The sequence below is a fragment of the Bombina bombina genome, chromosome 2 (genome assembly GCF_027579735.1).
Source record: "Bombina bombina isolate aBomBom1 chromosome 2, aBomBom1.pri, whole genome shotgun sequence".
Classification (NCBI taxonomy): Eukaryota; Metazoa; Chordata; class Amphibia; order Anura; family Bombinatoridae; genus Bombina; species Bombina bombina.
Genome location: NC_069500.1, coordinates 243,591,662 through 243,604,957, shown reverse-complemented (window position 1 = coordinate 243,604,957; position 13,296 = coordinate 243,591,662). Strand labels below are relative to the sequence as shown.

Below are 13,296 nucleotides of genomic sequence, written 5' to 3'. Positions count from 1 at the left end.
GCTCTCAATTTGATATTACCAAAAGTAATGAAAGGGCATTACTTTGAATATGCCTAGATTCTATTAAGCTTGTTGTTTTTAATATCTTCAAAAATGTTTTTTCTATGTATATTTTGTTTTTATTATTTTGTGATATTCCAAACGGGGTGGCCTTAGGGCTGTGGAGCATTTATCACTCCTGGTTGGTACTTGCAAACATCAGGCCTAAAGTTTTCTGAGCTATCTCGGACACCGTAGATGGAATGTGCATGCGGTTATGTTTATCCGGGTTGCCATGGTAACCAGCGGCAGTGCCGTGCACACAATTCCTCTGAGGTGGGAGAGAGAGACCTGAGAGAGTACGTTGTAAATAAGTCATAGGTCACACATCTGGGTATGGTGTATACAGTAACAACTGATGTGTGTTTAATGCGTAATGTCGATTTTATTTTCTTGGTGTTTTCACATGTATTACTTATGATGCTAGTAATGAAAAAGTATATGTTGACTCACAGTTTGAAGTGGTTCATTAGCATTAAGATATGATTGGTGCAAAAGGATAGATCACATTTGAAAATTTAACTTGTTAAAATCGGATAATATATTATTTTGACATTCTCACACCGGTAGTGCTTAGACACATAGCACTTCCGTTTTTTTTCACTCTGTGTGGAACGCAAGGTGTGCGTTCCAGCTTGATGCCGATAGGTTTGAATTCACTGATTATACACAGGTATTGCTTGTTAATTTGTTTTTGCATTTTGTATGTATGTATAATTTGGCCACATTTTCACTTTTATGTTATGATGATGAAGGGGAAGATATCCCTGAAAACGTTACATCAATAAAACAAACCTTTGTTTTCACTTTGATTGAGAAGACCTGTGAGTGCATTTACTTTTCAAGGATTATATATATATATATATATATATATATATATATATATATATATATATATATATATATATATATATATATATATATATATATATATATACAGAATTATTAGGCAAGTTGTATTTTTGAGGATTAATTTTATTATTGAACAACAACCATGTTCTCAATGAACCCTAAAAACTCATTAATATCAAAGCTGAATAGTTTTGGAAGTAGTTTTTAGTTTGTTTTTAGTTATAGCTATTTTAGGGGGATATCTGTGTGTGCAGGTGACTATTACTGTGCATAATTATTAGGCAACTTAACAAAAAACAAATATATACCCATTTCAATTATTTATTTTTACCAGTGAAACCAATATAACATCTCAACATTCACAAATATACATTTCTGACATTCAAAAACAAAACAAAAACAAATCAGTGACCAATATAGCCACCTTTCTTTGCAAGGACACTCAAAAGCCTGCCATCCATGGATTCTGTCAGTGTTTTGATCTGTTCACCATCAACATTGCGTGCCGCAGCAACCACAGCCTCCCAGACACTGTTCAGAGAGGTGTACTGTTTTCCCTCCTTGTAAACCTCACATTTGATGATGGACCACAGGTTCTCAATGGGGTTCAGATCAGGTGAACAAGGAGGCCATGTCATTAGATTTTCTTCTTTTATACCCTTTCTTGCCAGCCACGCTGTGGAGTACTTGGACGTGTGTGATGGAGCATTGTCCTGCATGAAAATCATGTTTTTCTTGAAGGATGCAGACTTCTTCCTGTACCACTGCTTGAAGAAGGTGTCTTCCAGAAACTGGCAGTAGGACTGGGAGTTGAGCTTGACTCCATCCTCAACCCGAAAAGGCCCCACAAGCTCATCTTTGATGATACCAGCCCAAACCAGTACTCCACCTCCACCTTGCTGGCGTCTGAGTCGGACTGGAGCTCTCTGCCCTTTACCAATCCAGCCACGGGCCCATCCATCTGGCCCATCAAGACCCACTCTCATTTCATCAGTCCATAAAACCTTAGAAAAATCAGTCTTGAGATATTTCTTGGCCCAGTCTTGACGTTTCAGCTTGTGTGTCTTGTTCAGTGGTGGTCGTCTTTCAGCCTTTCTTACCTTGGCCATGTCTCTGAGTATTGCACACCTTGTGCTTTTGGGCACTCCAGTGATGTTGCAGCTCTGAAATATGGCCAAACTGGTGGCAAGTGGCATCTTGGCAGCTGCACGCTTGACTTTTCTCAGTTCATGGGCAGTTAATTTGCGCCTTGGTTTTTCCACACGCTTCTTGCGACCCTGTTAACTATTTTGAATGAAACGATTGATTGTTCGATGATCACGCTTCAGAAGCTTTGCAATTTTAAGAGTGCTGCATCCCTCTGCAAGATATCTCACTATTTTTTACTTTTCTGAGCCTGTCAAGTCCTTCTTTTGACCCATTTTGCCAAAGGAAAGGAAGTTGCCTAATAATTATGCACACCTGATATAAGGTGTTGATGTCATTAGACCACACCCCTTCTCATTACAGAGATGCACATCACCTAATATGCTTAATTGGTAGTAGGCTTTCGAGCCTATACAGCTTGGACCCTGTTAACTATTTTGAATGAAACGCTTGATTGTTCGATGATCACGCTTCAGAAGCTTTGCAATTTTAAGAGTGCTGCATCCCTCTGCAAGATATCTCACTATTTTTGACTTTTCTGAGCCTGTCAAGTCCTTCTTTTGACCCATTTTGCCAAAGGAAAGGAAGTTGCCTAATAATTATGCACACCTGATATAAGGTGTTGATGTCATTAGACCACACCCCTTCTCATTACAGAGATGCACATCACCTAATATGCTTAATTGGTAGTAGGCTTTCGAGCCTATACAGCTTGGAGTAAGACAACATGCATAAAGAGGATGATGTGGTCAAAATACTCATTTGCCTAATAATTCTGCACTCCCTGTAGGACTATCACAAGAGGATTTTCTTCAAGAGAGGACTACTAATAAAGATGAAGTTCCAAAACTGATATTTACCACTACATTCGCTCCTAATACTAAACAGTTGGGCCAAACAGCTAGGAAACACTGGACTATTCTACACTCTGACCCTAAACTTATGTTTGCAAGAACCACTACCCCTATAGTGGGCTATAAACGCAATGCCAATATTCGAGACCTATTGGTCAGAACTGATCCTATCAATTCATATCAAACCACCAGCACAACTGACATTAGAGGCTGCTACAAGTGCCTGAATTGTACTACCTGCAATGGCTTAATAGCTACAAAGAAGTTTCACCACCCACATAATAATAAATACACAATCCTGCATTCCATTACGTGTACTACGGAATATGTAGTTTATATGCTGTTTTGCCCATGTGGAAAACATTATATTGGAAAAACGCTGGGGATGCTACGGGAACGCATGGCAAACCATAGAACTGCTAGCGACAAGCCCTTGGTAAGGGATGCTCTGACCAGCCTTTGGCCCGCCATTGGCTAGAGACCAAACACCTGGTGGCTTCAGTAAGAGTGATCCTAATCGACCATATCCCAAAACCATCCAGAGGCGGAAACAGAAATAAGATGCTGCTCAAAAGGGAGGCCGAATGGATCTTAAGATTGGACACTATTGCCCCTAAAGGATTGAACTCTATGCCAGATCTTGGTAGTCTTATGTGATTCCAGACGAGTGCTGATGGGTTGTTGGGTAGCGGGAGTATCTTCCGTATTTAGGAGTGTTGCAGGAGTTTGGTGTCTTTGGACACTGGACATGTGCATTTTCATCCCTGAGATGGGTTCCACCCAGGATTCTATTGATCCAGGTGTGGTACCCTGTCATCTGGAACACAAATATTCTCTGCCATAACCCCTTTTGATTTATCATTAAGGCCCTGCACTATCACTTTGTTGACTACAATTTAGCTGGTATGAATGCATAATCCATAAAATATATGATTATAGAGTTGTCTCTCTGCTTAGCTACCCTAGCTTGTCCTAAACCAGTAGTCAATCTTTTGCTCTCAATAATTAATGTTAGTATGTAGCTAACAGCTAAATTAGGTGTTGGAGAAATATGTTAACATAGTTTATGTTCTTCTTTTTTCTTGTCCTTTTTATTCTATTACTATCCTATATTTGTGAGACACTATCCATAGATAGGAATAGTATCTATTTAACAGCCAGTTAAATAGTATTTAATTATATAATTATACTTTCTGTGTTTTATATTGTTACAAACTTACTGTATACATTGAAATATCTATTAAGTGCCAAGGTATATAGTTGTATATACAAACAACTAACACAAAGTTTATGAGATTGTTTGAAATTAGTATTACACGTTTATACATATAAACAGTTTTTAGTTTTCAGTTTCCTTTAACAACATATCTTGTGATCCTATGCCTCTCTCAGTTGGAGTACCGCAAGGCTCTGTCTTGGGTCCCTTGCTTTTCTCTCTTTATACATCCTGCCTTGGAAAACTTATAGCCTCCTTTGGATTCCAGTACCACCTATATGCTGATGATACCCAAATCTATCTTTCCTCTCCTGATATCTCTCCCTCTTTACTCAACCAGATTTCTGACTGCCTCTCTGCAATTTTCTCTTGGATGTCTTCACACTACCTCCAACTCAATCTGTCCAAAACTGAGCTGTTTCTTATCCCCCCCCTCTTCGAGACATCCGACACCTGACATTTCTCTGATGGTTGGAGACTCTATTCTCAACACCTCACCCCAGGTCCGCTGCCTTGGGGTCACACTAGACTCAGAACTCACATTCAACCCACATATACAAACGCTTACCAAATCCTGCCGTTCACACCTAAGCAACATTTCCAGAATTCGTCCCTTCCTTACTCAAAAAACTACAAAAATACTTATTCATTCCCTCATCCTGTCACGCATTGATTATTGCAATCTACTCTTAAATGGCCTTCCAAAACACCGCCTCTCCTCACTCCAACCTATTATGAATGCTTCTGCTAGACTCATCCACCTAAGTCGACGATCTACATCAGCTGCTCAGCTCTGCCACTCTATACACTGGCTCCCCATACACTCCAGAATACAATTTAAAGTATTAGCCCTAACCTACAAAGCACTCAACAGTCTAACTCCCAACTATATTTCCTCTCTCATCGTGAGATATTCCCCATCCCGTCCTCTTCGATCAACCTCTGACCTACGTCTCTACACTCCTGTTATCTCTACATCCCACTCCCGCCTCCAAGACTTTGCACGTGCTGCTCCTGTCCTCTGGAACTCTCTACCCCGCTCCATTAGACTGTCTCCAACCTTGTATAGCTTCAGACGATCCTTGAAAACCCACCTATTCAGAGAGGCTTACCATCTCTCCTCCATCCCGCATCCGAACCAAACTAATACATGTACATGAACTGCCTGACTCACTGCTGCAAATACAACCGATGTAACAAGCCACCCCAACCTTATGTCTCTGCACCCTAAACCTATAGACTGTGAGCTCTCCGGAGCAGGGCCCTCTTCCTCCTGTGCTAGATTTGTTTAGTTTTGTTATGTTTTGTATTTTATCACAAATCTTTGTCATTGTATACCCCTATCATTGTACCCAGCGCTATGGAATTTGGCGGCGCTATACAAATAAATCATAATAATAATAATAATACACATTTTTCACTCTATAGTAATGGTAAATAAGGCACTGTAATTATTATGGTCCACACTATGCCCCACTTCTGGTCTGGCCCGAATTTATTAGTTGCACGCATACTTTAATTTTTACTATGCCCTATTTCCGGTAGGCAACCGATTACTGTGACACACACATTACATATACCAAGTATGCCTCACTTCCGGTTTAGCCTGGGGATCCTGTGACTCGGAGGAATATTCTCAAAGCCCCACTTCCAGTATTGAATGGTGATGTCACTTCCGGGACAGTAGGTAGTACCTGGTCCGTTTCTTGGTATTCACTTCATCAAATTTAGTTTACTTTATAAGTTGTGTTATGTATTTTGTGACATGTTTATTTGTTGTAATAACTGGGACATTGAAGTTGTTTCACTGTTGGGTTACAAACAGATGTTTTGTAACACCGGATCAGAAGTGGTTAGATTTTCCACTTACGGTTTGATGATTTGAGTTGAGAATGTTTGTAATTGTTTGGCGCTTTTTTCACAGGAATTGAGGTATTGAGTGTTATTGTTTTGCACTATTTAAGAGTGAGATTTACACTGTTTCTTTGTTCTGAAGAAGGGGAAAAGCATCCCCAAAACGTCAATTAAATGTATCCTTTGTTGAAAAATCCTGAGACTTCACTGTTGGTTTGTTTGGTGTAATTTTGGAGTGCAAGTTCAGGTGGCTGACCCAGGAGGGCGGATTCTTATATTGAGGATAGATATATATATATATATATACACACACACACAGTATTTCACAAAAGTGAGTACACCCCTCACATTTTTGTAAATATTTTATTATACCTTTCATGTGACATCACTGAAGAAATGACACTTTGCTACAATGTAAAGTAGTGAGTGTACAGCCTGTATAACAGTGTAAATTTGCTGTCCCCTCAAAATAACTCAACACACAGCCATTAATGTCTAAACTGTTGGCAACAAAAGTGAGTACACCCCTAAGTGGAAATGTCCAAATTGGGCCCAAAGTTTCAATATTTTGTGTGGTCACCATTATTTTCCAGCATTGCCTTAACCATCTTGGGCATAGAGTTCACCAGAACTTCACAGGTTGCCACTGGAGTCCTCTTCAACTCCTCCATGACGACATCACAGAGCTGGAGGATGTTAGAGACCTTGTGCTCCCCCACCTTCCGTTTGAGGATGCTCCACAGATGCTCAATAGGGTTTAGGTCTGGAAACATGCTTGACCAGTCCATCACCTTTACCCTCAGTTTCTTTAGCAAGGCAGTGGTCATCTTGGAGGTGTGTTTGGGGTCGTTATCATGTTGGAATACTGCCCTGCGGCCCAGTCTCCGAAGGGAAGAGATCATGCTCTGCTTCAGTATGTCACAGTACATGTTGGCATTCATGGTTCCCTCAATGAACTGTAGCTCCCCAGTGCCGGCAGCACTCATGCATTAGTGCACATAAAAATCTATTGTTAAAAGGGATATTAAACCCAATTTTTTTTCTTTTGTGATTCAGATAGAGCATGCAATTTTAAGCAACTTTCTAATTTACTCCTATTATATTTTTTTTTCTTTGTTCTCTTGGTATCTTTAGTTGAAAAAGCAGGAATGTAAGCTTAGGAGCTGGCCCATTTTTGGTTCAACACCTGGGTAGCACTTGCTGATTGGTGGCTAAATGTAGCCACCAATCAGCAAACGCTACCCTGGGTGCCAAACCAAAAATGGGTCAGCTCCTAAGCTTACAGTCCTGCTTTTCAAATAAAGATAACAAGAGAACAAATAATGTCTACATTATCACCAACAGTCGTTTTACCTGTTTATCAACAGCGCTTTTTAGATTATTGGTTTGTTGAAATAAATGCCCCATAATTAACATGTGCCAGTCCTGTTTGTTCTGATCGCAGTCTGAATTCTAGAAACTTAAAGGGACACTGACTGAACCCAATTTTTTTTTATTTTGTGATTCAAATAGAGCATGCACTTTTAAGCAACTTTCTAATTAACTCCTATTATCATTTTTTCTTCGTTCTCTTGATATCTTTGTTTGAAAAAGAAGGCATCTAAGCTAAGGAGCCAGCCAATTTTTGGTTCAGACCACTGGACAGCACTTGTTTATTGGTGGGTGAATTTATCCACCAATCAGCAAAAACAACCCATGCTGTTCACCAAAAATGGGCCGGTATCTAAACTTACATTCTTGCTTTTCAAATAAAGATACCAAGAGAATGAAGAAAAGAAAGAAAAGAAAGTTGCTTAAAAATGCATGTTCTATCTGAATCACAAAATAAAAAATTTGGGTTCAGTGTCCCTTTAATACACATTTAAATACCATCTTTCATTTATCAAATTTCACAACTAATTGGACTTGTTTAACCCCCAGACAATTATTTTTTTTAATTATTACCAGGATATCGCAAAAAAGTTTCAAAACCCAATGTAATTACCTCCACCATTCTGGCTGACATTAGGAAGCAACGTCCCAAACAGATAGAAATGCTACCTGTTCAAACAGTTAAACCCTTAAAGAGACAGTCAACACCAGAATTTTTGTTGTTTAAAAAGATAGATAATCCTTTTATTATCCATTCCCCAGTTTTGCATAACCAAGACTGTTATATTAATATACTTTTTACCTCTGTGATTAAAGGAACAGTATATTGTAAAAATGTTTTTCCCTTAATGTGTTTCCAATTACTTTTTTTACCAGCTGCAGAGTATAAAATCTATGAGATTTGCTTTTTATGGCTTTTTTGTGTATATGAATTAGCTGATTTTGTGTTTTGAACCCACAACCTAATAAAATGGGTTGAGCTTGTAGGTATAATCAGATCGTATTACTTTATCACATTGTGTACATATACCTGCTTCTTTATCTTATATCTGTCCATAAGCCAATCACCAATACTTAGAGAGAACAATGAAAACTTTACATTTTATAACCTTATCTCTTCTATAATCCACTGGGAGTGTAATTTATTCTACTGGCTGTGTTAACACAGCTTGGCCTTGAGGCCAAAAACTTTCAGGATGGGTGGGGATACCATAGGCTAAATAAACTATTTCAACTGCCAATATAAGAGTAATGGAAATACTTGTAAACAATTTAATACACTCCAGCAGGTAAAGTGGATCATTGGGAATAAATTAAAGGGGAGAACATTTTTGAGTAAACTGTCCCTTTAACTTGTATCTAAGCCTCTTCAGACAGCCCCCAGATCACATGACATTTAAGTTATTATCTATTGACTTTCATTTTAGCCAATTAGTGCAGTATCTGCCACAAGCCACGGGCGTGATCACAATGTTATCTATATGGCTCACAAGAACTAGCTCTCCCCTGTTGTGAAAAGCAAATTAAAAAAACATGTGATAAGAGGTGGCCTTCAAGGGCTTTGAAATTTTCATATGAGGCTTCCTAGGTTTAGCTTTCAACTAAGAATACCAAAAGAATAAATCAAAAGTGATAAAAGTAAATTGGAAAGTTGTTTAAAATTACATGCCCTATTTGAAACAAGAAAGTTTTTTTTGGACTCGACTGTCCCTTTAAATACACACACACACACACACATATCTCTATGGTTTTGGAATACAAAGTAAACTTGCTAAGAGAAGTACAGTTTTTTTAATTATACACTCTGCCTGAAATGTAAAATATAACTTTTTTAGTTGCATGTCCCTTTAAAATAATACTGAGTCAGTTCTGCAAAAAAAAACCCACATAAATCTCAAATTAAGGAGGGATTAATCACTGCTCTAAATGGACATTAAAGTTACATTTCAAATTTGAAGCTGTACAATTTAAATTTGAAAAGGGTACAATCTGCATATAAAGTACTCAATATGGCGAAATGTAATGCACGCTATTTAGTACTGAAGAAGATATGGCCCCTTGGATGAATGCTGGACACGAAGCTTTAAAGATCTGCCTATGTTTACTACTAAATTGTGCCATTCATAATTTGATACATTATTGTAAATGGATGGGGCTATTTACACTCGAAGTGCAACACCCTTTTCTGTAGTAAGGAAACATAATGGCAAAGCGTTGTTATCACACCCATTTTTTTTCCAACTCGGATAAACTCTCCTTAAACAATTAAGCTACAGAATAATGCCAAGATCTTTATATGATCATACATTATCATATTACTTATTCCAAAACAGAAATGTCACAATGCTTGAAAAGACACAAACATATATATATATAAATGCAGATAAATAGTAGAGGTGCTATAATAGGGAATGTTTACAGTATAGTCACAGTAAACAATCAGTAGTGTACTAAGCAACCTGCTGCCCAGCATATAATCATAACAACAAAAAAATATATCAATCTACTTACATTGCTTAAAATGGAGTTTCACAGGAAGGGTGTGGGTGGCAGATTCCAACAGATCTACAATGTTTTTACTTGTATTGTGCTAATCCCTGTCAGTAACTGATTATTCTAGTGGTGCTTTAGGGATACATTAAAGGGACATTATACACATTTTTTTCTTTGCATAAATGTTTTGTAGATGATCTATTTATATAGCCCATAAAATTTTAATTTAAAAAAAAATGTAGTTTTGCTTATTTTTATATAACATTGCTCTTATTTTCAGACTCCTAACCAAGCCCCAAAGTTTTATGAGAATACCGTCAGCTACCTACTCCAGCTTGCTCCTGTTTGTGTAAAGGGTCTTTTCATATGCAAAAGAGGGGGGTGGTCTTATTTCCCACTTGCAGTGGGCTTTCCAACTACCTTTTCAACAGAGTTAAACTAAGAGCTTCTAAGTAAGTTTTTAAACAGTTTTATACTGGATTTTTATATCAGTATCTGTGCATCTTATTCTTTATAGTAGTGTCTATTACATGCAGTTATATGAAAATGAGTGTATACTGTCCCTTTAAATACTAAGACAGGAGTGCATTATACAAACAGGTGTTATTTTGCCAAAGGCTACCACAAGTTATATTAACAGTTCTATTGGATGCTGGTGAGTTCTGGGTATATCTATTCCTTACAGTAACCTCCCTGGGGGGAAAAAAAAGTTCAAGCTGCCTTGAAATTGCAAGGTGGTGCCTATTTTATATGTCCAGTGATCTAATTTGAATAAAGAGCAAGGTCAATGAGGAAGAATGGGGGAGTTAAAAAAAAAAAGAAAGAAAAAAAAGTATGGTGTAAATAAGTCTCTCATGTCAACCCTTGCACCATGTATGCATTTATATTTATTTTTTCAACCTCAAATGTTATGGCCTAGAAACAGCCACTGGAATGAATGGCCAAAAACTTTAAAGAAAAAAACTATTTTTGTTGTTATAAATAACTATCATATATACCTACATAGTACATATTGTGTCTGATTAACTGTGAGCTTTATTTAGTAGGCATGCAAATAAAAGGAACTAGATGCATTATAAAGTTACAAAATTAATACAATTATCTTATGTTTTCTAAGCTTTTTAAATTACAAAGAAGTAGATCTAAACTGCACAAATAGAAATGATCACTACATTTTTTTATCAGTTTAGGAAGTTTGCTAGCTGTGACCTTTAGAACAAAGGGGCACCGCTGAGAAATGCAAAGAATTTAGTGGCAGCTCCCTAATGTCTCCCAGTACAATAGGAAAGAACCAACCAACGGTTTTATTTCCCAGCACTAAGCAAATAACGATTTTGTAAAATTACTTTTTATTCTTCTTTTCTGCTTGTAGATGAAAACGAATTCAGTTTAAGCATCAATACAAAACGTTTGCTAAATAAAGAAAAGATTATATTTACCGTAGCATACCACCAACTTGCAAAAGCCATAGTGAAGTTCTCCTGCGTTTTAACCCCTAGTAATAAGTAGTAATCCCATGTACTTAAATGAAACCAGGGTGCAGACTGGCATTAATCTGCATACACCTATGGCTGTGGGCAGAGCCCTTTACTGTCCCCTCCCAAGTGCTCCTTGACACAGGGAGGGTTGTGTTTTCATTTTGTAGATTTTTTTCCTCTTGAAACATTGTGTGTTGTGCTGAGAGTGGAATTGCAGACACCACCACGCCCTGTGATAGTCTGTACTGAGCGTCTATCTCTACTCAGCCCAGTGTTTGTAGTTGGTTGGCACAGATGACACCACAACATCGGCGTTTAGTATTTTTAGAATATATAATTATCACAGTTGTCACAGCTTATATAAGTTCAGTTTACAGAGACGAGCATTACGCAGGAGACTTGGGACGCTAGGAAACCTATAATTGGGCCACCTTGGACCAAGCAACCTTGGGACGCATTGCACAATACTTAGTAGTGGGCCAGCAGCTTGTACCTCCTACCATCCTAGTGACTCACAGCCCAGGCGTGCAATTACCCGCATGGCACCATATCTGTGGCAAACTCCCTCAGCCCAATTTCATAACATCTGTGGTTCGGCCTCAGTCTGTTATAGCGGAGCTACCATCTCAGGCTAATGCCATACTGCATTTGTTGTTGCCATCTAAACCGCCCAATCCCAGGGTTTCTTCTCAGACACTTCTGGACTTTAACTTTGACCGTTCACTTAATGCCACCTCTGCCTGGCAGCCTTGCATTGCAGATATCCCTGTGCTGCAGGCTAATAGTAACTTATTGCCCCAGTGCTGCAGGCTAATAGTAACTTATTTCCCCTGTGCTGCAGGCTAATAGTAACTTATTGCCCCTGTGCTGCAGGCTAATAGTAACGTATCGCCCCTGTGCTGCAGGCCTGCACAGCTGAATTTTAACCTGGCATTTCTGAGCTCTTCTTCCTGAGTCTGCAGAGTTGTTGCTGAGCATCGTCAGTGACCTGATTACTAGCCTGGCTATAACTCTTACCTCTTTTTGGCCCTTGGCACCTCCCGAGTGCTTCTTCCCTTTATTAGGCTTAGACATGTCCTCAGTTGTTGTTTCTTCACTTGAGTGTTGGACTGTGGTAAAATAAAAAATAGACAAGTTACTAAGTGACTTCCTACTGCATGAAACAGCTTTTCCGAGCTAGCTCAGCTGAACAGACTCACAAGCCCCTCCTCTGCCTACTCCTGTCCCCTTGCCAAGAGCAGCTTTATCCCTGGCTCGCTGAGCTCTATCTCCAGCCCTGATATACTTTGATTATATTTGGTGTATTACTCAGAGTGACTAGGGGCCTGCACTTCGTTTTCAAGCCTGGGCATATCTTGCCTACAGGGTATACATGGGTGTGGTAATATCCCCGAGCTCAAATCAGTGAAATGTTTGCTAAGATAAAATGATCTACAGGTCCAACAGATTGTGCAGCATTCTTCAGGCCCTAGTGCCTGGGACACACCCTCTAGCTGTCACTCCCTCGGGCATGATCTTGGTGTGGTTCCTGGCACTATAACCCTGCCTGGCAGAGCTGGTATGAATACACACACCTGTCAAACTTCCCCATCAAAAAATGACATGCACTGGTGTGCGGATGTATTGCATTTTACATTAGCTGTTTAAGGGCCATTATAGTTATAGTCTAGGTAAATTTCTATAATTTGTTAGAGCATGTAATATTAAAACTGACGACCTTACACCTATATGTGTTTAACCGATGCAAATTTTAGTTAAAACCATAGTTAAAGTATAGCTCAGGAGCCCCAGACAACTGCTAATCCTAAGTGGAAACTGGCTCTAACCCAATCAGCAGTGCTAAACGCATAGCTGGGTCACATGACTTGCACTGGGTCAGCAGCAGTTTCCATTTGGATCAGCATAGATGTCATTTTTTTGATTATAATGCAAAATAAATTAAATTAAAAAAAAGTTTTGAGAAAATAGAAGTTTATGACCCAATATGTTTTCT

At 38.7% G+C, this 13,296-nt stretch overlaps 1 protein-coding gene across 1 annotated transcript in view; it reads right to left on the bottom strand.

Moving 5' to 3' along the window:
* CAST (calpastatin) overlaps nt 1-13,296 on the bottom strand; it is a 364,012-nt gene that overhangs the window by 347,931 nt on the left and 2,785 nt on the right. The window contains exon 2 of the mRNA XM_053701507.1: nt 12,321-12,412. Coding sequence (XP_053557482.1) covers nt 12,321-12,377 — 57 coding nt within the window. The 5' untranslated portion in view covers nt 12,378-12,412. The remainder of the gene's footprint in view (nt 1-12,320; nt 12,413-13,296) is intronic.